The sequence below is a fragment of the Mycteria americana genome, chromosome 26 (genome assembly GCF_035582795.1).
Source record: "Mycteria americana isolate JAX WOST 10 ecotype Jacksonville Zoo and Gardens chromosome 26, USCA_MyAme_1.0, whole genome shotgun sequence".
In the NCBI taxonomy this organism is placed as follows: domain Eukaryota; kingdom Metazoa; phylum Chordata; class Aves; order Ciconiiformes; family Ciconiidae; genus Mycteria; species Mycteria americana.
In genome coordinates this window covers 2,558,071-2,580,299 of record NC_134390.1, presented here as the reverse complement: position 1 = coordinate 2,580,299, position 22,229 = coordinate 2,558,071, and the positions used below count along the sequence as shown (strand labels likewise).

General features: G+C 73.0%; 2 protein-coding genes and 2 non-coding genes across 4 annotated transcripts; all 4 read left to right on the top strand.

Moving 5' to 3' along the window:
* The first annotated feature begins 427 nt into the window (after window positions 1-427).
* ATP5F1B (ATP synthase F1 subunit beta) lies at window positions 428-3,796 on the top strand. The gene is made up of 10 exons (XM_075525455.1): window positions 428-584; window positions 971-1,153; window positions 1,474-1,648; window positions 1,875-1,996; window positions 2,268-2,452; window positions 2,552-2,710; window positions 2,823-2,945; window positions 3,026-3,238; window positions 3,332-3,533; window positions 3,618-3,796. The coding sequence occupies exons 1-10, from the start codon at window positions 446-448 to the stop codon at window positions 3,713-3,715; spliced, it is 1,599 nt and encodes a 532-aa protein (XP_075381570.1). The 5' UTR covers window positions 428-445; the 3' UTR covers window positions 3,716-3,796.
* LOC142421171 (small nucleolar RNA SNORD59) lies at window positions 1,196-1,270 on the top strand. The gene has a single exon (XR_012778851.1). It is a non-coding gene; the product is annotated as a small nucleolar RNA SNORD59 (small nucleolar RNA).
* On the top strand, window positions 2,122-2,195 carry LOC142421170 (small nucleolar RNA SNORD59). The gene has a single exon (XR_012778850.1). It is a non-coding gene; the product is annotated as a small nucleolar RNA SNORD59 (small nucleolar RNA).
* Window positions 3,797-5,394: 1,598 nt separating the features above from the next.
* On the top strand, window positions 5,395-20,856 carry BAZ2A (bromodomain adjacent to zinc finger domain 2A). The gene is made up of 30 exons (XM_075525394.1): window positions 5,395-5,556; window positions 8,900-9,037; window positions 9,573-10,160; window positions 10,616-10,801; window positions 11,333-11,506; window positions 11,894-12,106; window positions 12,184-12,244; window positions 12,354-12,462; window positions 12,639-12,740; window positions 12,819-13,029; window positions 13,144-13,205; window positions 13,314-13,379; window positions 13,463-13,654; window positions 13,754-14,008; window positions 14,390-14,604; window positions 14,768-14,842; window positions 15,107-15,269; window positions 15,379-15,438; window positions 15,518-15,653; window positions 15,739-16,313; window positions 16,631-16,856; window positions 16,943-17,098; window positions 17,173-17,336; window positions 17,410-17,693; window positions 17,769-17,901; window positions 18,016-18,162; window positions 18,245-18,459; window positions 18,545-18,688; window positions 18,793-18,918; window positions 20,306-20,856. Exons 2-30 carry the CDS (start codon window positions 8,902-8,904, stop codon window positions 20,637-20,639), a joined length of 5,508 nt encoding a protein of 1,835 aa, XP_075381509.1. The 5' UTR covers window positions 5,395-5,556; window positions 8,900-8,901; the 3' UTR covers window positions 20,640-20,856.
* The last annotated feature ends 1,373 nt before the right edge of the window (window positions 20,857-22,229 follow it).

Here is a 22,229-nt window from a genome sequence, read left to right as displayed (position 1 = left end):
CCTCGCCGTGGGGTGCAGCCCTGGGGCGGTGCCGCGCGGCGGGGTCGCCGGGCAGCCCCGAGGGGCCGGGCTGGGATCGCGGGGCGCGCTCGGGCCCCGGGGCGGGCTGCGGCGGGGCGGGCCCGCGGTCACGGCGCCCGGCCCAAGGACAAGCGCGGAACACGTGCGCCGCTGCTTCCGGCGCCCTTCGGCCGGGGCCCGCCCCTTCCCGCCAATCGCGCCCTATCGATTCGTGGCCTGCCTTGACAGACAGCGCTGCGGCCCAATCGCGAGGAGGCGGAAAGCGAGCGCCCGGGCAGGCCTGGCCAGTGGGAGAGCGAACGCGGACGGTGCGGCTCAGCACGGCGCCCAATGGGCGCGCGCGGCGGCGGGTCACGTGCACTGCGGCCCCGCCCCGCGGGGGCCGTGTGGGGCGGGCGGGACGCGGGGCTCAGTCGGCGCCGCCATGTTGGGGCTCGCGGGTCGCTGCTCGGCCGCCGCCGCCGCCGCCCGGCCGCTGCTGCGCCGCGGGGCCGGGCCGGGCCGCGACCTCCTGCCGCTGCTCCTCAGCCGCGGGGCCGGCCCGGCCGCCGCCGCCGGGGCGCGTGAGTGAGGGGCGGCCGCGGGGTCACCTTGGGGCCTACGCGGGCGGGGGGCGTTATCGGGGTCCCGTTGTCGGGGGGGGACGGGACGGGCTGTGCCGCGCGGTCAGGGCGAGGGGATGGGCCGTGCCACCGGGGCGTGGGGGGAGCGGCGGTCCTTGGGGGCATCGCGGGGGTCCCTGGTGCAGCGAGGAGGGGGTGCAAGGGGCCTGGGCGGGTCGAGGGCTGTGGGGGGCCCTGGGTGCACCGACGGGGCTGCAGGGATCTTGGGCGCATCCCGGGGGGCCAGGGCGTGCCCGGGGGCCCCAGCTCCGCGCCCCCGAAGCAGGCGGGAGCCCGGAGCTGCCCCTTCCCCGGCCGACCTTGACTTGCCCCTCTCCTCCCCCCAGGACGAGACTATGCAGCCCAGGCAGCCCCCGCCGCCAAGGCCGGCTCGACCACCGGCCGCATCGTGGCCGTCATCGGGGCGGTGGTGGACGTGCAGTTCGACGAGGGGCTGCCCCCCATCCTCAACGCCCTCGAGGTGCAGGGCAGGGAGACCCGGCTGGTGCTGGAGGTGGCTCAGCACCTGGGTGAGCGTCTGCCGCAGAAGGGCTGCAGAGGGTGGGAGGGGTCCTCCCGTGATGATGTACCTCGGTGACTTTCGTTCTCCTGAGCTTGCTGAAGCCACGGATTTCAATCTGAGGAGGAAAATGGCTGCCGGAGGGCTCTGGCCTGCAGGGCTGCAGTTTGAGCGTGGCCTGGGCTCAGTTTTTCTCTGTGCTATTTTGTCCCTGGGTCCTGCTGCTCCTCTTGGTCCTTCTCCCTTGGCAGATCCCGGGGAAGCCACCAGCAGCTGTCCCCAGGGTCAGCTCGAGGGCGCTGCTGTGACGCTGTCCTTGGGCCTCGGCAGGAGAGAACACCGTGCGCACGATCGCCATGGACGGGACAGAAGGCCTGGTGAGAGGACAGAAGGTGCTGGACTCCGGCGCGCCCATCCGCATCCCTGTCGGCCCCGAGACCCTGGGCAGGATCATGAACGTCATCGGGGAACCCATCGACGAGAGGGGCCCCATCACGACAAAACAGTGAGTGACGCCCCAGGCCGAGAGACGAGCGTCGTGCGGCGTTTGGAGGTGGGGGCGCGGGCTCTGGAGTAGCAGACCTGTGTGAACAGGGATGCGGCACGTCCCTACTGCACCGGTCTTCTCCTGGGGTCGCGAGCAGGGACTGTGCTCGCCCGGTCTCCTGGCAGCACCCTGGCCGAGGGGCTCGGTTCGGCCGCTCAGCTCCTCTCTCCACCTCTTGCTGCAGGTTTGCTGCTATCCACGCCGAAGCCCCCGAGTTTGTGGAGATGAGCGTTGAACAGGAGATCCTGGTGACGGGGATCAAGGTCGTGGACCTGCTGGCTCCCTACGCCAAGGGCGGCAAGATCGGTACGTTGCTCCCAGAGGAACGGGGGGGTGTCTGGGGAGGGGGGCACCCTGCCAGCCCCCGCTGAGCAGTTCCTGGGGGCTCACACTGCCCCGCACAGCTCGGGACGATCCCTCTGCAGTAGTTTCCTTCGCTGATGAGTGACCGTTTGACTTTCGTTCTTCTGAGCTTGCTGAAGCAACGCTTATTGATCTGAGGAGGAAAGCAGTGAAGGGAGACACTGGGGGCAGCCGGATCGGCTTGGGGTTGAGCGGGATTCCCATTCCCTCCCAGGTTTATTTGGAGGTGCTGGCGTCGGCAAGACAGTGCTGATCATGGAGCTGATCAACAACGTGGCGAAAGCCCATGGCGGTTACTCGGTGTTTGCCGGCGTGGGGGAGCGAACCCGTGAGGGCAACGACTTGTACCATGAGATGATCGAGTCTGGGGTCATCAACCTGAAAGACGCCACTTCCAAGGTGTGCTGGGTCTCCCGAGGGGGCCGGGTGGGCTCCCGGCAGTGCCGTGGGTGCAGGCGGCACAGCGGCGCCGTGCCGACACCTGGGTCCTGCCCACAGGTCGCCCTGGTCTACGGGCAGATGAACGAGCCCCCGGGCGCTCGTGCCAGAGTGGCTCTGACAGGCTTGACAGTGGCTGAATACTTCAGGGACCAGGAGGGTCAGGACGTGCTGCTCTTCATCGACAACATCTTCCGCTTCACCCAGGCTGGCTCAGAGGTCTGCGCTCGGCGCGGGGCCGCTGGCGTGCGGGCTCCCGGGGCCGTGCTCTGCCGGGGACGCCTGGCCCTCCACCTCGTGTGGGCCTCTCACGGGCTCTGTTCCCTCCTAGGTGTCGGCCCTGCTGGGGAGAATCCCCTCTGCCGTGGGCTACCAGCCCACGCTGGCCACCGACATGGGCACCATGCAGGAGAGGATCACCACCACGCGCAAGGGCTCCATCACTTCGGTGCAGGTGAGGGCAGGGCCGACCCCGCCGCGCCGGGGAAGCCGCGGCGCCCGCCGTGGGCCCACCGTCCCCTCCCGCCTCCCCAGGCCATCTACGTGCCGGCCGACGACTTGACTGACCCCGCCCCCGCCACCACCTTCGCCCACTTGGACGCCACCACGGTGCTGTCCCGCGCCATCGCCGAGCTGGGCATCTACCCGGCCGTGGACCCGCTGGACTCCACCTCCCGCATCATGGACCCCAACATCGTGGGCCCCGAGCACTACGACGTGGCCCGCGGGGTGCAGAAGATCCTGCAGGTGAGGGAGGGGGCCGGGGCTGCCCCCCGCGGGGACGCCGGGGGAGGGCACAAAGCCCAGTGCTGGCCGCTCACCCCCCCGTCTCTCCCCCAGGACTACAAGTCCCTGCAGGACATCATCGCCATCCTGGGCATGGACGAGCTCTCAGAAGAGGACAAGCTGACGGTGGCCCGGGCTCGCAAGATCCAGCGCTTTTTGTCGCAGCCCTTCCAGGTGGCCGAGGTCTTCACCGGCCACATGGGCAAGCTGGTGCCGCTGAAGGAGACCATCAAGGGCTTCAAGCAGATCCTGGCGGGTGAGATGGCCCCCGGGGGGAGCTGGGGCGCCTGGGCTGGGCTCGGCACCCCGCTCCCCCTGCTGACGTGGTGTCTCCCCCCAGGTGAATACGACCACCTCCCGGAGCAGGCCTTCTACATGGTGGGGCCCATCGAGGAGGCGGTGGCCAAGGCGGAGAAGCTAGCCGAAGAGCATGCGTGAGGAGGGTCACCGCTCCCCCCGCTGCCCCCCTGGCTCCGGCCCCCCATATTTAACGTTTCCAATAAAACATCGCTGAAAACACCCTGGGGCCCTGCGTGCTGCGGCTCCCGGTCCTGAGCAGTCGGGGCCTTGTGAGCCCCGGCCCCCCGCGGGGCTCCCCCCTGTGGGGCGGGCGGGCAGGAGGGGCACGGCAGGGGCCTTGCTGGAGTGGGGGCTCAGTTGCTGCCGGCAGCGTGGGGACCCTCGGCCCTGGGGCTGCCCCGGGAGCTGGGAGGGATCCCCCCACGCGTGGGGCCGAGCCCGGTTACGGAGGCTGCCGGGGGCGGTGGCAGATGCTGGTCCCGTTGTCTGTCCCTGTCCCCGTGTCTCTGTGTCGGCCCCCCCCCCGCCATTCCGGCTCCACCATTTTGCAGCACAAAGAGCGGCCGTGGGGCCGGCTGCTGCCCCGGCCCCGCCAGCTGCGGCTTTGTCCGCCGGGTCCCGGGGGGCCGCGCCGGCCCGGCCCTCCCCGGCGCGGGGCTCCGGCTCCAGCACCGGCCCCGGCCGTGCCCCGCCCCGGGGGCACCGAGACCCGCCACCCGTGGGGCCGGGCCGAGCCCCTCCACCGGGGGCTACCCGACGGGGGGGAGAGGGGGGGTCTCCCCCCAAGGGCTGCAGCCGGCGGGACCGCGGCGCGTCCCCGTTGCCGGGGTGCCCCCAGCCGCCCCCCGCCGCCAAGGGCCGCGGTCCCTTTAAATGGCGGCGCGTCCCGCGCGGCGGAGGGGGCGGCGGCGGCCGCTGACATCACGCGGGGCCGGGAGCACCTGCGCCGCCGCCCGGCTCCGGCTCCGCCACCGGTCACCGCACCGCACCGGGCCGGGCGGGCACCGGGGCTGGCGTCGGGCTGGCACCGCCGCCCCCAGGTACGCAGCGCGCGGGACGGGCCCCGGAGACAGGGACCTCCCCCCCCCCCCGCACCGGGACCCCCGCGGGGCCGGGCCGGCTGCACCGGGACCCTCGGCTCTGTACCGGGATCCCCGGCTCGGCACCGGGAGCTCCCACCGGCCCGGGAGTCCCCGGACCGGACCCCCCTACCCCCGCACCGGGCAGGGATTCCCCCCCCCTCCCCCGGGGCCGCACCGGGACAGGCCCCCCCCCCGCACCGGGAGCCCCTTCTCCCCCCGCCGCCCCGGTACCTGGAGGCGCCCCCGGCCCCTGCGCAGCGCGGCCCGGCCGGTGCCGCGTGACGTCACCGGGGATCCCGGGGGCCGGGGCAGCCCGCGGGGCCGGCGCGGGGGGGGCGTCGGTGTCCCCGCGGCCGCGCCGAGCCGGGGAGCGCCCGGGGCCGGCGGGGTCCCGGCCCCGGCCCGCGGCCTCCCCGTCCGCCTCTGCCCCGCGCGGCGCCGCCGTTCTCCGGGGTCGGGCCGGGGCTGCGGGGGGCGAGGGGGGGAACGGAGGGGGGAGCGGGGGGGCGGCCCCGGGGGCAGCGGGGGGACCCGGGGGGGGGGGGGGGGCGGTCCCGCGTGGGGATTCCCCCCGCCCTGACCCCGCCGGGGGCGGGGATCCCCTCCCACGTGGGCGCGCGGCCCGCCCCCGGTGACGCGCGGCGCCGCTCCCGGTGACGCCATCGCGGCGGCGGTGACGTGCGCGCGGGGGGCGGGGCTGGGACCGCCCGGCGGCGCGAGGCGCTTCCTGCCCTGCGCCGCTGCCGCTGGCTCGGCTCCGCGGGCCCGGTGCGCTGCGGCCCGGCCCGGCCCGGCCCGGTCCGCGCGGAGGGGCCGCGCCATGCGGAGCCGCGTCCCGCCCCGCGACGCCTGAGCCGGGCCCGGGGCGCCCGCCGGGCCCGCGCCGCCGCCTGCCAGGTGCGGGGTCGGGGCGGGGGGTAGCGGTCCGCGGCGGCTGTTAACGGCCGGGGGGGGCGGCGGTTGGGGCCCGGCGCGGGGGGCCGGGGCGGCCCCGGCAAGACCTCCCTCCCCCTTTCCCGACCTCTGTGAGGCCCCCCCCTCCCCCCGCATCCCGGTGCCCAGCGAGACTTCCCCCCCCCCCCCCACCCCCCCCCGCCCCTTACCGGTCTCCGGCGAGCCCCCCGCTCCTCTCCCGGTGAGGCGCCTGGGCCCGGCCCGGGGGCCCCGGCCCGGAACCGCGGGGGAGCCCGGGCCCCCGGCCCCGGTGGCCGGTGCGGTTCCCCTCGCGTTCCCGTCCCGGACGCAGGAGGAAGTCGTCCGTCCCCCCCCCCCCCCCCCCGCCCCCGCCCGGCTCCGCCGCCCCCGCCCGGCCCGGGACCCCCCTGCGGCGGAGGGTGGGGGCGGGGCGCGCCCCGCTTCCCCGCGAGAGCCGGCGGGGGGGCGGGGGTGTCCTTGCCGCAGGGACCGGGGGGTCCCCGCCGGGTGCGGCGCCGCGGGCGGGGGGGGCCGGGCCGGGGCCGTGTCCCTCCGTGTCCGTCCCCCCGCAGGAAGTGGCCGGGAAATGGCAGCCGGTTGTTGCGTCTCGTTGTTTTTGAAACGTCCTTTCTAATCAGGTCGCGTCTCGCTCCCGGGGCCTCCCGGTGCTGCCGGGCCGGGGGGGCCGCCGGGCCGGGGGCGCGGAGCCCCCTGCCAGGGCACCGGCGCTGGGTCGACGTCCCCGAGGGCCCCCGGCTCCGGGGGTCGGTCCCTGCTGCGAGGGCCCCGCGGCCCCGCCTGGCACCTGCGGCCCTCGCAGCGCGGGGAGCCCGACCGGGGCCGGGGGCTGCCGCCGCCGCCGCCAGGTCTGGGCTTTAGCGCCGGGGCGAGCGGGCGCCGCCACGTCGGCTCTGCCCGCTCCGACGGCAGCCGGGGCGCAGCCCCGCGGGGAGCGGCCCCCGCGCGCCCGTCTCGTCGCTGCCGCTGAGCCCCCGGTGCTGCTGCCGGGCCTGAGGCTCCCGTCCCGCCGCCGGCGCATCCCCAGGGCTGGCCGCGTCCCCGGCCCTCGCCCTCCTCACCTCGCCCGCTCGCGGCCAGCTCCAGTTACACGCCGTGGCCCAGTTTGTGGCTCCGCGCTCGGTCACGTGCTGCCTGGCGGGGGGAGCGGGGCCGCGGCGAGCGGGAGCCCCAGCCCCGGGCGGGAGGCGAAGGCCTCTGCCCGCACCGCACCCAGTGCTGGCCCGGAGCCCGGCGATGCCGAGGGCGGCTCCGGCACCCGCAGAGCCCGGGGTGTCCCCGCACCGGGGCTGGGCCCCGTTTGTCCCCAGAGCGAGGGCGAGCGTGGCAGTGCCGCGGCCGGGGGTCCCGGTCCTGGGGCAGCCGCTCCCTGCAGCCGGTACGGACGGTGCTGCCGCAGCTGGAGCCTGGCCCCGTGGTCGAGCTGCTCCCGCCTGGCTGGTCTCCCCTCTGCCCTTGCTGTAGTTAATTCCCTCCCGGCTTTTATTTTCCCCTCTCAGCCGCGGCGCTTCTCTCCCGGCCCCCTCCCCACGCCTGGCGCGCACCCAGTCCATCCCAGTCTGCGGCGCTGACCTGCGGCCGCCACCTGTCTGGTTCTGGCACGTCCCTTTGCCACCTCCTCTGACCTCCAAAAGCCAGCAGCGGCATTCCCGGCCGGCACATCACATGCAGGGTGGGACCGGAAAAGCTTTTTCTTTTTTTCAACCACCCTGCGGCCGGTTTCCCCGTGCCGGCCGGGGGCTCCCGGCTGGGGTCAGGGCAGGGGCTGGGCTGCGCCAGCCCCCGGCTCACAGGTTTGGGGGAGGGGGGGGGCTGCGGGGCCACCCTGGGACGTCCGGGAGCGACGCGCGTGTGGCAGCTGCGTCACCGCCCATACGGGTTTCTCTGGCGGATGAATCACCAGTGTCCCCGGCCGGCCGGGAGAGCACTCGGCAGCCTCGGCCCCTCCGGCCCCCGCCGGGGCACCAGCCGACATGGGCAAGGGTGTGATGAAATCCCTGCCTGGGTTTCGACACGGCGCCGTGCCATGAGCTGCTGCCGAAGCGCCGCGTCTGCCAAGCGTGTGGCGGCGTTGGCCCTTCCGGAGAGGTTGGTGGAGCCGGTGCTGCCTCGGCCAACGGCAGGTTCGGCGCGCACGGCAGGACGGGGAGACGCCGGCTGTGGCAGCCCCGTGTGGTGTCCCTGCGGGTCCCTGCCAGCACCAGGGTTCCCATCTCGTCCCCTGGGCTTGCAGGGCCTCGGCTCCCCCACACCATCTGCTCCCCTGCCCCACGCGCCGGGACCCCCTCGGGGGGCTGCCGGCCGGGCTGGCGGCACAGCAGGGTCCTGTCCTGCGGCCGGCCCCTGCCGGGAGCCCTCCTCACGGTTCTCTGGTCTGGAGGGAGCGTTTGCTCCTCCCGGGCGGTGAAGGTCACCAGTGGCTCCCGCCTGTCCCTGGGCCGTGCCGAGCCAGCTCCGGGGCTCCGGCTCCCGCTCGCTCCCGGCTGTGACGCGAGGCTGGCCCAGACCCTGCCTGGGGGTGGCTGCGGCGGAGGCATCCCTGGAGCTGTGCCTGGGGGGGATGGGGCTCGGGTCCCCTCTGGCTGGGGGGGCTGCGGCTGTGACGGGGGCACCGGCTGTCACCGCAGAGGCGTTTCTGTGCTGGGAGTGCAGCGTTCCCCAGGGAGCGCCGGGCTGGGCCGGGGCCCTGCGGGGTCACCGAGCTGCTCTGGAGGGACCAGGGCTTCGCTGGGAAACGGTCCCCGTGGCTCTGCCGGCTGGGAGCTTGCCGGAGCTCCCGCGGTCTCGCCCTGTGCCGGGGCCCTGGGATGGCGGCACCGAGGAGCCGAGCGCTTGAGTTTAATGTGGGAAGAAGCGCGGGCGGGCGGCAAGCGGGGTTTCTCGGTGACGGCCGTCCCTGGGGACGCTGGAGCGCGGTGATGAGCTGTGCTCACGCAGGTGGCAGCTCGTCCTGCTGGGGCTGCCGGGCCTGGGCCAGCTCAGGCAGAGCCAGCGGCATCTCCGCGGCGCTGGGGGCCCGGCGAGGGGCCTGCGGTCCCGGGGGGCTTTTGCCGGCGCTCCTCACCCTCCCCAGCCCCGCCATATTTCCATCGAGCTCCGGGTCGGGAGCTCGCCCTGCCCTGGGCTGGGGACCCGGCGTTTCCCTGGTCTCCCTGTCACAGGGAGCAGCTCTGCCCCGGCGCGGCAGCGGAGGGTCCCCACCCTCCCTGCGGGCCCTGGTGGCGGGTGGCAGGGCCGGGCGCTTGCCGTGCTGGCGGCCCCGGTCCTTGCTGGTGGTTGACCCTGGTGCCTCTTCTCCCTTCTGCAGAAATGGAAACAAACAACCATTTTAACTTCACTGGCCTTTCCTCTGCACCCGCTGCCTCAGGACCGAAACCCACGCCTGCCTCAGGGGACAGCCCCTTCGCCCACAGCTCCCCGCTCAGCTTCCCCCCGCAAGGGAAAAGTAAGTGTCCCCCCGGGGCCGGGGCAGCCCAGCCGGGGTCACGGGGACAGAGGGGCCACGGCGGCGTGGCCGGCGGCAGCTCCCCGCATGCGGGGCTGGGGGTCTGTCGTGCGCCCGCCGTCGCCTTGGCCTAGAAAAGCGGCCGTGCCGGAACGGGGTCTGTGTGGATTTGGCCGGTCAGCTGATCCGGCACAGCCCTGCCAAGCGCTCGGCTAATCCCCGGCGTCCTGCGGCTCTCAGCCTGACGCCGGTGAAGCCCCGTGGCGGGGCTGGTTTCGCCAAGCGGGGAGCTCCGCCGGGGGATCTTGGGGGTGCGATTGCCCAGCTCTGTCCGGGCGCAGGCAGCAGCCGCCCTGGAGCGGGGGGGCACCGGCGGGGCAGGGGGCTCGGTGACTGCTGGGGCGGGTCGTCCGTCCGTCCTCAAACCCTCTCGTCCGCTGCTGGCGGGGCCTGGCCGGCTCCATGCAAGGGAGGGCGTCGAGCAGGGCCCCGCGGCGCCGCTGACCCGGCTGTCTCTCCTCTGGCTCCCTCGCAGGTCTGAACGGGGGCATGAATGTCAATGGCTTCTCTACTGTATCTCACCCCAGTACTTCAGGGACCTTCACCCCCAGCTCGCCGCCCGCCGGCACGCCGCCCCTCCGCGCCTACGACTGCCTCTGGGACTACGCGCCGTACCCGCCCGCTGCCGGCCTCAAGGACGGCAGCCCCGCCACCCCCCCGCTCTCTGGCCTCGGACAGTTCCCGCTCAATGGCGTCGCCGGGGGGTCCCGGCCAGCGTCCCCGGGGCACGGCACTAACCTGCGGGGGGCCGGGCAGGAGTTCTGGGGCAACGGCACCCCTGGCCCCATGGGGCTGAACTTCGACTCGCAGGAGCTGTACGACTCCTTCCACGACCAGAGCTTCGAGCTGATGCAGAACGGGCCGACCGGCTTCTACACGGCCGCCCAGCCCTCCCCCATGCTGGGCTCCGGCACCCAGCCCTTCTCGCTGCCGCCGGGCCCGCCGGAGGAGTCGGGCGCTGGCGAGGGAGATGCCGACGCCGCAGCCAAAGAGATCCCCCCCGCCATCGCGGAGAACGGGGGCGGGCTGGTGGGCAGCATGGAGCTGGAGGAAGTGGAGCCAGGTAGGAGCCCGGCGCGCCGGTGCGGGCGGGCAGAGCTGCGGGCTGGGGCACCGCGGCCCCGGCAGGCGGGTGCCGGATCCCGAACCGGGACGGCGGAGTTGGGCGTTGCGCTCCCCGGGGAGGCCCGACCCCTCTGACCCGCCATCCCCGTGTCCCGGCTGGGGTTTGGCCTGTCGCAACTCAAGAGTCGGTGTTGGGATCTCGTTAAACCAAGCCGGGCGCAGCCCACGGCGTCACCGCCGGCAGAGCGGCGTTCCCCCTGCGTGGGCGTGTGCGCGAGCCCCGGGGCGGCTGGGTGCTGGGGGGGGCTGGGGGGCAGCCAACCGCCCCGGCGCGGGGAACGGCAGCAGCTCGTGCCGGGTGATACCCCGGGGCGGGGTTGGCCAGGCGCCGGGCTCTGTCGCCATCGCGTCCCGCTGCCACGGGGTCTGTTTTCGGTCGGTTCTTCCCTTTAGACTTGAAGATCTGCGGCTACAACGGGTCTGCCCCTGGCGTGGTGCCGCTCGGGCAGGAGGGGCCCGTCCTGGCCCCCGGCGCGGGCAGCGGCTGCCTGGGGGACGCGTCGCCCATCGCCCCTCGGCTGGAGGACGCCCACATCCTGAGCGAAGACCCCCTGGAGCCCTTTGAGTCCCTGGCCAGAGGTAGGGAGGCTGCCGCCCCACCGGGCTGGGGGGGGTCTCGGGGCCGCGGCGGGCAGGACGGGCAGCTGCCTGCCCCCGGCTGGCACGGCCACCCCCTGCGCTGCCCCGGCCCGGCTGCTGCCCAGCTCCTCTCTGTCCGCCCCGGGCGGTGGCGGTGGCGATGGCGGAGGCCTTCTCCGGCGGGCAGGCGGCCCTGGGCAGGCGCTGGCAGGCAGGGGCGGGCCCGCGTCCCCGCCGCGTCCCTCCCGCGCCAGCCTCCTCCGCGCTCCCTTCCTTCCCTTCCTTCCCAGCTCCGTGACGAGGCTGTTACTCAGCGCCTGAACTTCCGCGCTGGTGAACATCACCGCCACCGCCACGGCCATTTTGGGCTCCTCCGCTTCCCAGAGGAGGGGGCGTGGCTGGGGGCGCTGAACCCCTTAACCCCTCTTCTGCCGGCGCCTTTTCGGCCGGGGGGGCCCGGCCGCCCCCCGGGAGCAGAGATGTGGGTCTGCGTGCCCCCGGCCCAGGTCCTGGTGCTCACCCCCCCCCCAGACCCTGGCACCGGGGACCTCTACGCGATGGATGACTCGCAGCTGGTGAGCGACAAGTCCCCCCTGGAGGAGCCCCCCGAGCTGCCCGGCCTGCGCTGCGCCAGCCCCCCGCTCCACGCCGCCGGCCCCTTCGGCCTGCTGCCCGCCGGCCCCGGCTCGCCGCCCACCCTGCACGGTACGTGCCGCGCCAGGACGGGCTGCTGCCCCCCGGCCGGCCGCTCGCCCCCCGCGCCGGCCGGCCCCCGGCCGAGGGGGACAACTGCCCCGCCGGCCTCGTTCTGCCTCTGCGGCTGCCGCAGCGCCTTCGTGTCCGGGCAGAGCGGGGACCCCGGGCGGGTTCATCCGCACGGAGGACGCACGGCGCGCCGGTGCGGGCGCCTGCCCCCGGCTGGGCGTGAGCCCCTGCGGGGGGGCTCCTCCACGCCACGGGTGCCCCCGGCCAGCTCGGGGAAGGGTTGCGCAGCCACGTCCCCCCTGGGACAGGCGGGGGCTGTCTGGTGTCATGGGTGGAGCAGAAAGGTGGCCGCACTCGGCGGTGATGTCCCTGACCTTGGCTCCGCAGACAGCAGCGTCGACGTGAACAGCAGCGGGCACGCAGGGCCGGAGGAGTCGGCGTCTCTGGATCTCGACCCTCCGCTGGAGCCGGAGTCCCCAGCCCCGTCCGCAGAGGAGGAGGAGGAGGAGGAGGAGGAGGCTGCCGACAGCTGTCCGGAGACTTCGGCCGCCCCAGAAGGAGAGAGCGAGGAGGCCGCCCCGCTGAGCGCCTCGGCAGCAGGTGAGGCCGAGGGCCCCCGCGGGCATCCCCCTCCCGCCAGCGCGCCCGAGTCCAGCGTCCCGTCCCCTCTCTCGCAGGTGATGTCCCCCGCCGGCGCATCGCCACCCAGGAGGAGGTGCGCTTTCCCCTGCAGCATGGGTACGTGGCGCCGTCCCCCCCCTCCGTCCTGCCTCGCGGCTGCCGTCCCCCCGCTCCGTCCTGCCCCGCGGCTGCCGCGCGGCGCCGGGCTGAAGCTCCTTGTGCCCAGGTGGAGGCGGGAGGTGCGGATCAAGAAGGGGAACCACCGCTGGCAGGGCGAGACCTGGTACTACGGGCCCTGCGGGAAGAGGATGAAGCAGTTCCCGGAGGTGATCAAGGTACGGTCCCGGGGAGAGTGGGGTGGGGGACAGCCCGGGGTCCCGGGGTCCCACAGGCCCTCGGGCTCTGCCAGAGCCCCCGACTGCAGCAGACGGACGCTGCCGAGAGCTACGGGGCCCAGAGCGCTGAGCTCCCCTAACGGCCTTCCTCCTCCTCCTCCTCCTCCTCCCCCCAGTACCTGAGCAGGAACGTGGTGCAGGACGTCCGGCGCGAGCACTTCAGCTTCAGCCCCCGCATGCCGGTGGGAGACTTCTATGAGGAGCGGGACACGCCGGAGGTGGGTTTGGGGGCAGCTGAGCCGCCCTGTCCCCCCCACACGCTGTGCTGCGGGAGGTGACCCGGATTTGTGCCGCAGGGTCTGCAGTGGGTGAAGCTGAGCCCCGAGGAGATTCCCTCGCGCATCCAGGCCATCACGGGCAAGCGCGGGCGGCCCCGCAACGCCGAGAAGGCCAAGCCCAAGGAGCCGCCGGCCGCGAAGCGCGGCCGGGGCCGGCCTCCCAAGGTCAAGATGGTCGACTTGCTGAGCAAGACGGACGCGCGGCTGCTGAAGAGGCTGGAAGCCCAAGGTACCCCCTCCCCGGCCCCGCCGGCTCGGGGCGGCTGGTGCAGCCCCTCGCAGCCTGGCTCTGGTGGGACCCCGGCGGCCGGCCCATCGCCACCCTCCCGCTCTGCTCTCGCAGAGGTGCTCAGCGACGAGGACAAGCTGAAAATGAGCAAAATCAAGAAGAAAATGAGGCGGAAGGTACGAGAGGCTGCTCAGGGCGACTCTGGGGCCCCTCCGGGTCTGGGGTAGGGGCTTCCCCGGTGCGGGAAGGCCACCGGGTCCCTGAGCTGGTCTTGTCGCTTCCAGGCCAAGAACAAGCAGAAGCAGGAAGCCAAAGCCCCCAGAGCGAAGGAGGCCAAGAAAAAGTCCAAGGTGAGTCTGCAGGGTACGAGGGGGCGGGGAGGGGGGCAGGAGACGGAGCCGCTCTCCCCACGCGCCCCGGGGTCCGTCCTCAGGCCAAGGAGAAGAAGGGCAAACCGGAGAAGGGCAAGGACAAAGCGCGGCCCAAGGAGAAGAAGGGCAAAGGGGCTCGGAAGGTGGACAAGGGTCTGCTGGCCCAGCGGCGCCTGGAGGAGCGGCGGCGGCAGCAGCTCATCCTGGAGGAGATGAAGAAGCCCACGGAGGACATGTGCCTGGGGGACCACCAGGTAGGCTGGGGCGCGGGGGGCTGGGCTGGGCCGAGCTGGTGAGCCGGCAGCCTGCCCGGTGCCTCTCCGGCCCTGACCACCCCCTCTCCCTCCCTGCAGCCCCTGCCGGCCTTCTCCCGCATCCCGGGCCTCATCCTGCCCAGCCGCGCCTTCTCCAACTGCCTGACAGTCGTGGAGTTCCTCCAGAGCTACGGCAAGGTCCTGGGCTTCGACCCGGCCAAGGACGTGCCCAGCCTGTGCGCGCTGCAGGAGGGGCTGCTGGGGGTGGGCGACAGCGTGGGCGAGGTGCAGGACCTGCTGGTGCGGCTGCTGCAGGCTGCGCTCTACGACCCCGGGCTGCCGCCCTACTGCCAGGTGAGCCTGGCCCCGGCCCCTTCCCCGGCCGGGTCGGGGCTGTCGGTGCCCGTGAGGCCCCGGCTGCTGCGGGCTCGGGACAGGGGAGCCCGGATTTGGGCGGCGCCGCTCTTGCTGCGGCCTCTCGCACCCTCTCCCTGCGCCTGGCAGCCCTCGGGCGCTCCCACGTCCGTCCTGCCGCGGGGCCTGGAGCGCGGCGGGCAGGCGGCCCCGCCTGGCCCTGCTTGGCTGCCTGGGCTCGTTCCCGCTCGGGTTCCTGGCCCTGGTTTTCCCATCTTGCGGGGTGCTGGTGTCCTCCCCTTCTTGGTTTTTTTTCCCCTCCTGGTGCCCCTCCCCGTGGGGCAGGAGGGGACTCCCCAACTCCATCTCTGCTCTGCCCAGTCCCTGAAGATCCTGGGGGAAAAGGTGTCGGAGATCAGCCTGAACCGCGACACCGTCTCCGAGATCCTGCGCTGCTTCCTGACGGCGTACGGGGCGGGCGAGGACCTGTGCGACGGGCTGCGGACCAAGCCCTTCCAGGCGCTGCCCCCAGAGAAGAAAGCCGCCATCCTGGCCTTCCTGGTGAACGAGCTGAACAGCAGTGCCCTCATCATCAAGTGAGCGCGGGTGGGGGGCAAGCGCGTCCTCTGATCCCGGCCTCTCCTGCCCGCGGGCACGGCGCGGGCGGCGCGGGCGTGTCGGCGCCGGGCGTGGGCCCCTCTCCTTCCCGGGAGAGCGGCGCAGAGCCGCCCGCCGCAGCCAGCCCCTGTCTTCCTGCAGTGAGATCGACAAGACCCTGGAGAACATGTCCAACTACAGGAAGAACAAGTGGATCATCGAGGGCCGGCTGCGCAGGTGGGTGGGTGGGCGCTGCCCGCGGCTCCCGCTGCCCGCACCCGCTTGGCAGGCAGCGCCGCGTGCCTGCGGCTGGCAGGGGGCTGCCCCGCCGGACGCGGCCGGGTCCCGCTTGCGGCCTCCGCGCCTTCCCCTCCGCGCCGCAGGGCTGGGGGGTCTCGGGGCGACTTTTCTGGTGCTGCGGTGTAACCGCGTGCCTCGGCGTGCCGGGGAGCAGGGCGCGCGTGGGGGCAGGCAGCGGATGCCTCTGCTGTGTCTCGGCAGGTTGAAGGTCGCCCTGGCCAAGAAGACGGGCCGTCCCGAGTCGGAAATCACGGGCCTGGAGGACGGGCGGCGCCGGCGCAGCTCCCGCCTGACGGAGGAGACGGGCCTGGAGATGGAGGAGGAGGAGGAGAGCCGCGGACGGAAATCCCGCAGGGAGGAGGAGGTGGGGTGGCCGCGGGGTCTGCCGCTCATGGGGGGCAGATGCGGGGACGCCGCCCTCGGGGGTCTCTTCCCCGCCCGCGCCTCCCTGACAGATCCCCTCCCTTCCCCAGGCTGACACATCTGCGTCCAGCGTCCCTGAGCTCGAGAGGCAGATCGAGAAGCTGGCCAAGGTGCGTGGGCGATGGAGGGCTGGGGGCTCGGCCCCCCGCGGGGCTGCGGGGCCCGTCACTGCCTGCGCTCTCCCCACAGAGGCAGATGTTCTTCCGCAAGAAGCTGCTCCATTCCTCGCAGACGCTGCGGGCGGCTTCTCTGGGCCAGGACCGGTACCGGCGGCGGTACTGGGTCCTGCCCCACCTGGGCGGCATCTTCGTGGAGGGCGCGGAGGGTGAGCTGGGAAGGGGCTCCTGGGGGGGGGGATCTCCCGGCTGGGAGAGGACCCCGCGTCTCACCTCCTCCTCCTGCCCTTGCAGTGGCTGAGCCGGCGCCCCAGGAGCCCCCGGAGGAGAAGGCGTCCCCCCGCGTCTCCCCGGTGAAGGAGGAGCCGGTGGACGTGCCCGTTCCCAGCCGGACGAACTGCACGGCCTCGCGCTCCCGCGGCCGGCCCCGGAAGAGCAAAGAGGAGCTGTCACCGCACTGCGGGCCCAGGCCCGCCCCTGTCAACGGGGTCCTGGAGGAGTCGGTGCCCCTGGGGCAGAGCCAGCACGACCTCAGCCAGTCCGCCTTCCTCTCCTGGCTGAGCCAGACGCAGTCGTCCCTGCTCAAGGACTCCGTCCTCACCCCGGACAGCAGCCCCGGCAAGGGGGAGACGGGGCTCCCGCCGCTCGAGGCCCCATCGGACCCCGCGGAGGAGGAGGAGGAGGAGGAAGAGGAGGAGAGTGCCCTGGAGGCTGCAGAAAAGCGGGGGCCCTGGTTCAACCTGCTGCCCCGGACGCCCTGCGATGACCGAGCCCCCCTCGCTACCTCCTCCACCGAGCCCTCGCCGCGAGCCGCTGCGCAGCCCCGCGGCCAGCCCCGCGGCGAGCTGCCCAAGGGCTCGGCCAGGCAGGTACGTGCTTGGGCCCGCGGGGCGGGGGGGCTGCGCCCAGCATTTCCACCCCAGCCTGCGGGGACCGTGGGGGGGGACCCTCCCCGGGCGGCTGGGGGGAGCAGGGGCACCGGGCACTGGATACCCCGCGGCCGAGGGACGCTGTCCTCGTGGCAGCGTGCCGGGAGCTCGGTGCTGCTGCCCCCAACTCTCCGGGCCGAGCCCACGAGACGCGAAGCAACTGCAGGGCCGGGGGGCTGCGGGATCGGGGGCCGTGGGGTCGGGGGCCGGGGAGCGGGTGCGTGCCTGGCCCTCCTGACACGCTCTGTCCCCACCAGCTGAACGGCCTCCCCACGGACGACCCCACAGCTCCCCCGCTCGCTTCCGTGCCGGTGCACGCCGGCGCCAGGGCCCACGGCACCTGCCCCAGGAGCCAGGGCAGCCTGGAGAAGCTCCAGGACCTGCCAGGGCAGCCCAAGCGCCGAGGGCGGCCTCCTACCAAATTCTTCAAGCAGATTGAACAGAAGTACTTGACCCAGCTGACGGAGCAGCCTGTTCCCCCTGGTGAGAGCCCGGCCCAGCCCCGGGACGCCGGGGCAGGGGGTGCCGGTGCCCCGCGGGGTGCTGAGCGCTGCGGTGCTGCCTTGCAGAGATGCAGAGCGGCTGGTGGTGGCTGCAGGACCCCGAGGAGCTGGAGGCGGTGGCTCGGGCGCTGCACCCGCGGGGCATCCGGGAGAAGGCGCTGCACAAGCACCTCACCAAGCACAAGGAGTTCCTGCGGGAGGTCTGCCTGCGCACCACCACGGGTAAGGGCTGCCCGCGCGGGCCGGGGTGGGGGGCTGCCGCCCGTCCCCCCGCTGAGCCCGCCCTCTGCCCGCAGACCCCATCTTCCACCTGCGTCCCGAGGCGGCCGGTGCCACCGTGTCTCAGGAAGCCCTGGCCCGCTGGTCAGTGATGGAGAGAGCCTACGAGACCGACCTCTCCGTCCTGCAGTGGGTGGAGGAGCTGGAGCAGCGCGTGCTGATGGCGGACCTGCAGATCCGGGTAGGTGCCGGGCCGGGCGCCGCGGCGCGGTGGCCTCGGCCGGGCGCCCACCCTGAGCCCGTCTCTCCCGCAGGGCTGGACGTGCCCCAGCCCCGACTCCACGCGGGACGACCTGCAGTACTGCGAGCACAAGGTGGAGCCCCTGGAAGACATCACCGTCCGGAGCCGGCGGGACGGGCTGCCGCTGTGCCGGGAGCGCACCAACCCCCTGGACCTGGCGGTGCTGCGGCTGGCGGCGCTGGAGCAGAACGTGGAGCGGCGCTACCTGAAGGAGCCGCTCTGGCCCCTGCACGAGGTGGTGGTGGAGAAGGCCGTGCTGAGCAGCCCCGAGGAGCTGAGCCTGGGCCCCACCGAGATGTGAGCCCCGCGCCTCCCCCGGCCTCGCCACCGGGACGCGAGCGGCTCTGGCTGAGTACCGTCTCCCCGCCGCAGAGCCTACGAGATCACGCCCCGAGTCCGGACGTGGCGGCAGACGCTGGAGCGGTGCCGCAGCGCGGCCCAGGTCTCTCTCTGCATCTACCAGCTGGAGAAGTCCATCGCCTGGGAGAAGTCGGTCAACAGAGTGGTGAGAGCCTGTGCCGCTCTGCCGGGCGGGAGGGCGGGGGCTGCCTGCCGGCGCCGGGCACCCCGGGGCGGCAGCGACCCCCGTGCCAGCGCAGCTGAGCCCCCGTCCCCGCAGACCTGCCTGGTGTGCCGGCGTGGGGACGACGACGAGCACCTGCTGCTGTGCGACGGCTGTGACCGCGGCTGCCACCTCTACTGCCACCGGCCCAAGATGACGGAGGTGCCCGAGGGTGACTGGTTCTGCTCTGTCTGCGTCTCCCGGGTAGGTCGTGGGGCAGCCCCCCGCCCGCGGGGGCCGGCGCCGACCCCAGGCTCCGGCGCTGACCCCCATCCCCTCCCTGCAGGCGGGGGAGTACCAGGATCCCGTCTCGCCCCGGCGAGGCAAGAAGCGGAAACGGGGGCGTCTCTTCGGGGAGGAGGAAGAGAGCCCGCGGCGCCGGTCGGCCTTGCGCCGCCGCGAGGGGCTGCCCGTGCCGCGCTACGCGGGCGAGGGGCTGTCCCCGGCCAAGCGGAGGGGCGCGACGCTGCGGGGCCAGCCCAGCGACCTGACCTTCTGCGAGTGAGTGGGGCCGGGGGGCTTGGGGGGGGGCCAGGGCCGCGTGCCCGGGGGCTCCCCTGACCCTGCCCTCCCCCCCCCCCCCCAGGATCATCCTGATGGAGATGGAGTCGCACGAGGACGCCTGGCCCTTCCTGGAGCCCGTCAACCCCCGCCTGGTCCCCGGCTACCGCAAGATCATCAAGAACCCCATGGACTTTGCCACCATGCGCACGCGGCTGCTGCGGGGCGGGTGAGCGGGCGTCCCGGGTGGGACGGGGGTCCCTCCTGGGGAACGGGGGTCCCTCGGGGGCTGGCGGGGTCCCTGGCCGCCACCGACCGCCCTCCTGCCCGCAGGTACTCGAGCTCGGAGGAGTTTGCGGCCGACGCCATGCTGGTGTTCGACAACTGCCAGACCTTCAACGAGGACGACTCGGACGTGGGCAAGGCCGGGCACGCCATGCGCAAGTTCTTCGAGAGCCGGTGGGAGGAGTTTTATCAGGGAAAACACGCTACTAACCCGTGAGCGGGGCGGGCCGGTGCCCCCCCCGCCGGGGCTGGGGTCCCCCCCGCGCCCCCCAAGAACTGACTCCTCTGGAGCTGATCTCGCTGCCTGCTGATCCCGCGCGGGGGCCCCCCCGGCCGGCGCGAACGGGCCCCTGCCCTGCGGCGGGCACCCATGGCCCCTTCCCGCTGCCCGGACCCCCCCCCCCCCCTGCCCGGACCCCCCCTTCCACAGCACCACAAACTCACAGACTGTGTAAGCCAAAAAGAAAAAAAAAGAGGTGTTTTTTTCTTTCTTTCTTTTAAATTTTATTTTCTAATTAAGAACAGAAACAGCCCCCCCGCCCCCCCCCCCCAACCGAGGGAAGCGAATCCTCCCCGCTGGGAATATTTAATAATAGCAATAGTTCGTAGTGAATGTGTCCGAGCACTCCTGTGCAGCGTCTACATGCATTAACGGCCAGTAAAGTGGACTTAGCCCCCCCGCCTCGCTGCCCCCGCCCCGGCCGGGACCCCCGCCCGTGCAGACACTTTACGGGGAGGGGGGCCCCCGGTGCAGCCCCCGCTGCCCTCGGACCCCCTGCCCACGGCCGGGGCGGGCGCCGGCCCCTCCCCACCTGGCTCCAGGGACCAAACTGGGGAGGGTGGGGGGGCCCCGGCAGCCCCTTTCCCTGCCTCCACGTCTCAGGAAGAGCCCGCCCCCCCCCCCCCCCCCCCCCCCCCCCGGCACGAGGACCCCCGGGGCTGTGCTGGGGTCCTGGCTGCCCCACGCCCCCCACTGGGATCCCTCAGGGACGCTACTGCAGGCCCCGGGGGGGCCCGCCCCCCCGCCCCCCCACCATGGACTTGAAGCCTCAGGAGGGTGTTTGCCCCCCAGACCCCTGCGGGGTCGGGGGGGTCGCACTGCGTGGGGAAGGGGCCCCCCCGGCTGGCGGGGGCCCGAGCTGGGGCAGGGGTCCCCCCCCTGTCCCCAGGTGTGTCCCCCCCCCCCCGCAGTGGGCGGCCAGGGAGGGGGCCGGGGCCCCCCCGGCCAGGATATTACGGGTACTCGCTCTGGGGGTTCGGCGGCCAGCGGGGCTGGGGGGGCCCCGGGTGCGTCCCCCCCGGCCCCACAGAGCACTGAAAACAACTCACCTACCTGGGCAGGAGGGGGCCCCGGCCGCGCCCCCCGCCCCCCCCCGTCTCTCAAAGTAGCCTTTTTTCTATCAGATAACCTCAGAAACTTTTTATTTTATTTTATTTTTTTGCTTTGAAATAAGAGGTGGATTTGAAGTCTATTTGAACTGACTTTATATTACGCATAAATATTTATATTTTATCTAAATAACTGCGCTGTAACAAACTTTTTTTGTGGTTTGTTTTTTAGTAATGTTTCGGATCCGTCAGGTTTTTTTCCGTCGTGGGAAAGTTTTCGGGAGTCTCCGTATCGTTCTCGTGTTCGTTCAGTTGAAGTTCCCTCCCGGCCCCCCCGGTTTGACGCCCCTCTACCCCTGCACCCCCACAGGCCCCCCCACGGCCGGCACGCGCCCCCCGCAGCCCCCGCCGGGCCCGGAGGGGGGGGGGGGGCCGTTTCTCTTTGCCGCCCCCCCGCCCCAGCCTCGGTGCCCCCCGGCCGGGGGCTGCGGCGTCACCGGGAGCATCGAGTGTGTCCCCCCCCCCGGCTGCGGCCCCTTCCAGCCCGCCGGCCGCCTTTTCTATAACCAGCCGTGTCGTTTTAGTGAACTTTTTGATAATGTACAGGTTTTGTGAATTTAAATTTATTTCTTTCTATATTTTTAGGACCAATCTCATTTTTAATAAGGTTTAAAGGAGGAAAGGCAGACTCTCGCCCTCCTCTCCGTTGCCTGTTGATGTCCCCACGAGCTGTAGGACCCCGCGTGTCGCGTTCGAGAATAAACAACTCACGTTTGATAGACACCCGCTGGTCCGAGCCCTCTGTGGGAGCGGGGGGCTGCGGGGGGCCGGGCGGGGGGGGCCCCGAGCCGCGGGGGACGCTTTGGGGAACCCGGGGCTGCGCGGACCCTCCCTCTCCCCGCACGACAGAGGCATTTGCTTTTCTTGCCTTTTTATTTAAAAACAAAAAAGAAAACCTCGAAGGGGGGAGCTGTCGGGGGGGGGGCCGAGCGCGGAAGCAGGAGGAAGAAATACAAAACTAGAAACCTCTCGAGATTTTAAAAAAAAGCAACTTAAAAACCTGTACAAAATGCGCTACGTATAAATTAAAGGGGGGCAGGAGGGGCCGGGGGGGCCTCAGCTTCTCCTCTGCAGCTCGAGCCCCCCAGGGCCGGCGGGACCCCGACACTCAGCCCCCCCCGGCAGCGGGGCGGGGGCTCAGCGCGGGGGTCCCAACGCCCCCCGGCCCCCGGGGGGGCCATCTGCGGGTCTCCCTCTTTGGTTCCTTCCTTGGGGGGGCCCGTGCCCCCCGACCAAAGGGGCCGTGCCCGGGGGGGGGCCGGGCAGTAGCAGCAACGGGAGAGGTGGGTGATGGCTGGAAACCGGGGGGGTGGCGTCACCCCAGGCGGGGGGCGAAGGGCCGCAGCCCCCTGCCCCCCCAGCCTGGGCTGAGCACACACCGAGCTGTGGGGTGAGGTAGATGTGTGGTGGGGGGTCCCCGCTGCCCCGGGGGGGGGCCCTCGGCCCCATGGGGAAACCGGGGGGGCCCCGCTGCCCCGGGGAGGGGCTGGGGACTCCGCTGCGCTGGGGGGGGGGGCGCTGGAAGAACCGGGAGGCCCTGGGCAGAGCTGGCGTGGGGGGACACGGCCGGCCCCAGAGCTGGAAGCAAAGTGGGGGGCTGCGCGCCCCCCCCCCCCCCCCCCGCAGGGAGGGACGGAAGGACGGACAGACCCACGGCGTGGGGTTGCAAAGCCGGGGGGGCCGGGGCAGCTCAGCCCCCCCACGACTCCCCCAATCTTTGGTTGCAAGAGCCGCCCCCGCGGGACCCCCTGATTGTCGCTGCGCGGGGGGGCAGCGCGGGGGCCGGGGCCGCGGGGACTCTAAAGTGCCTGGGTGACCCTCGGGGTGCCCGTCGCCCGTGGAAGCTGGGGGGGTTATTGCACTCGTCCTGCCCCCCCGGGCCGGGGCGGGGGCAGCATGCAGAGCCCCAGCCCGCGGCCCCGGGGGCAGAAATGGCTGCGAGGGGTGGGGGGGGCAGCACCCCCGGCCCTGCGGGGGGCTGGTGCCCGGAGGCTGGACCCCACAGTGGGGGAGGGGGGGGAGGGGGCAGTCGGGATTCGCCCCCCCACCCCACCCCAGTCCCCGAGCCGGGGGCTCCGGCTGGACCGGGCAGCAGA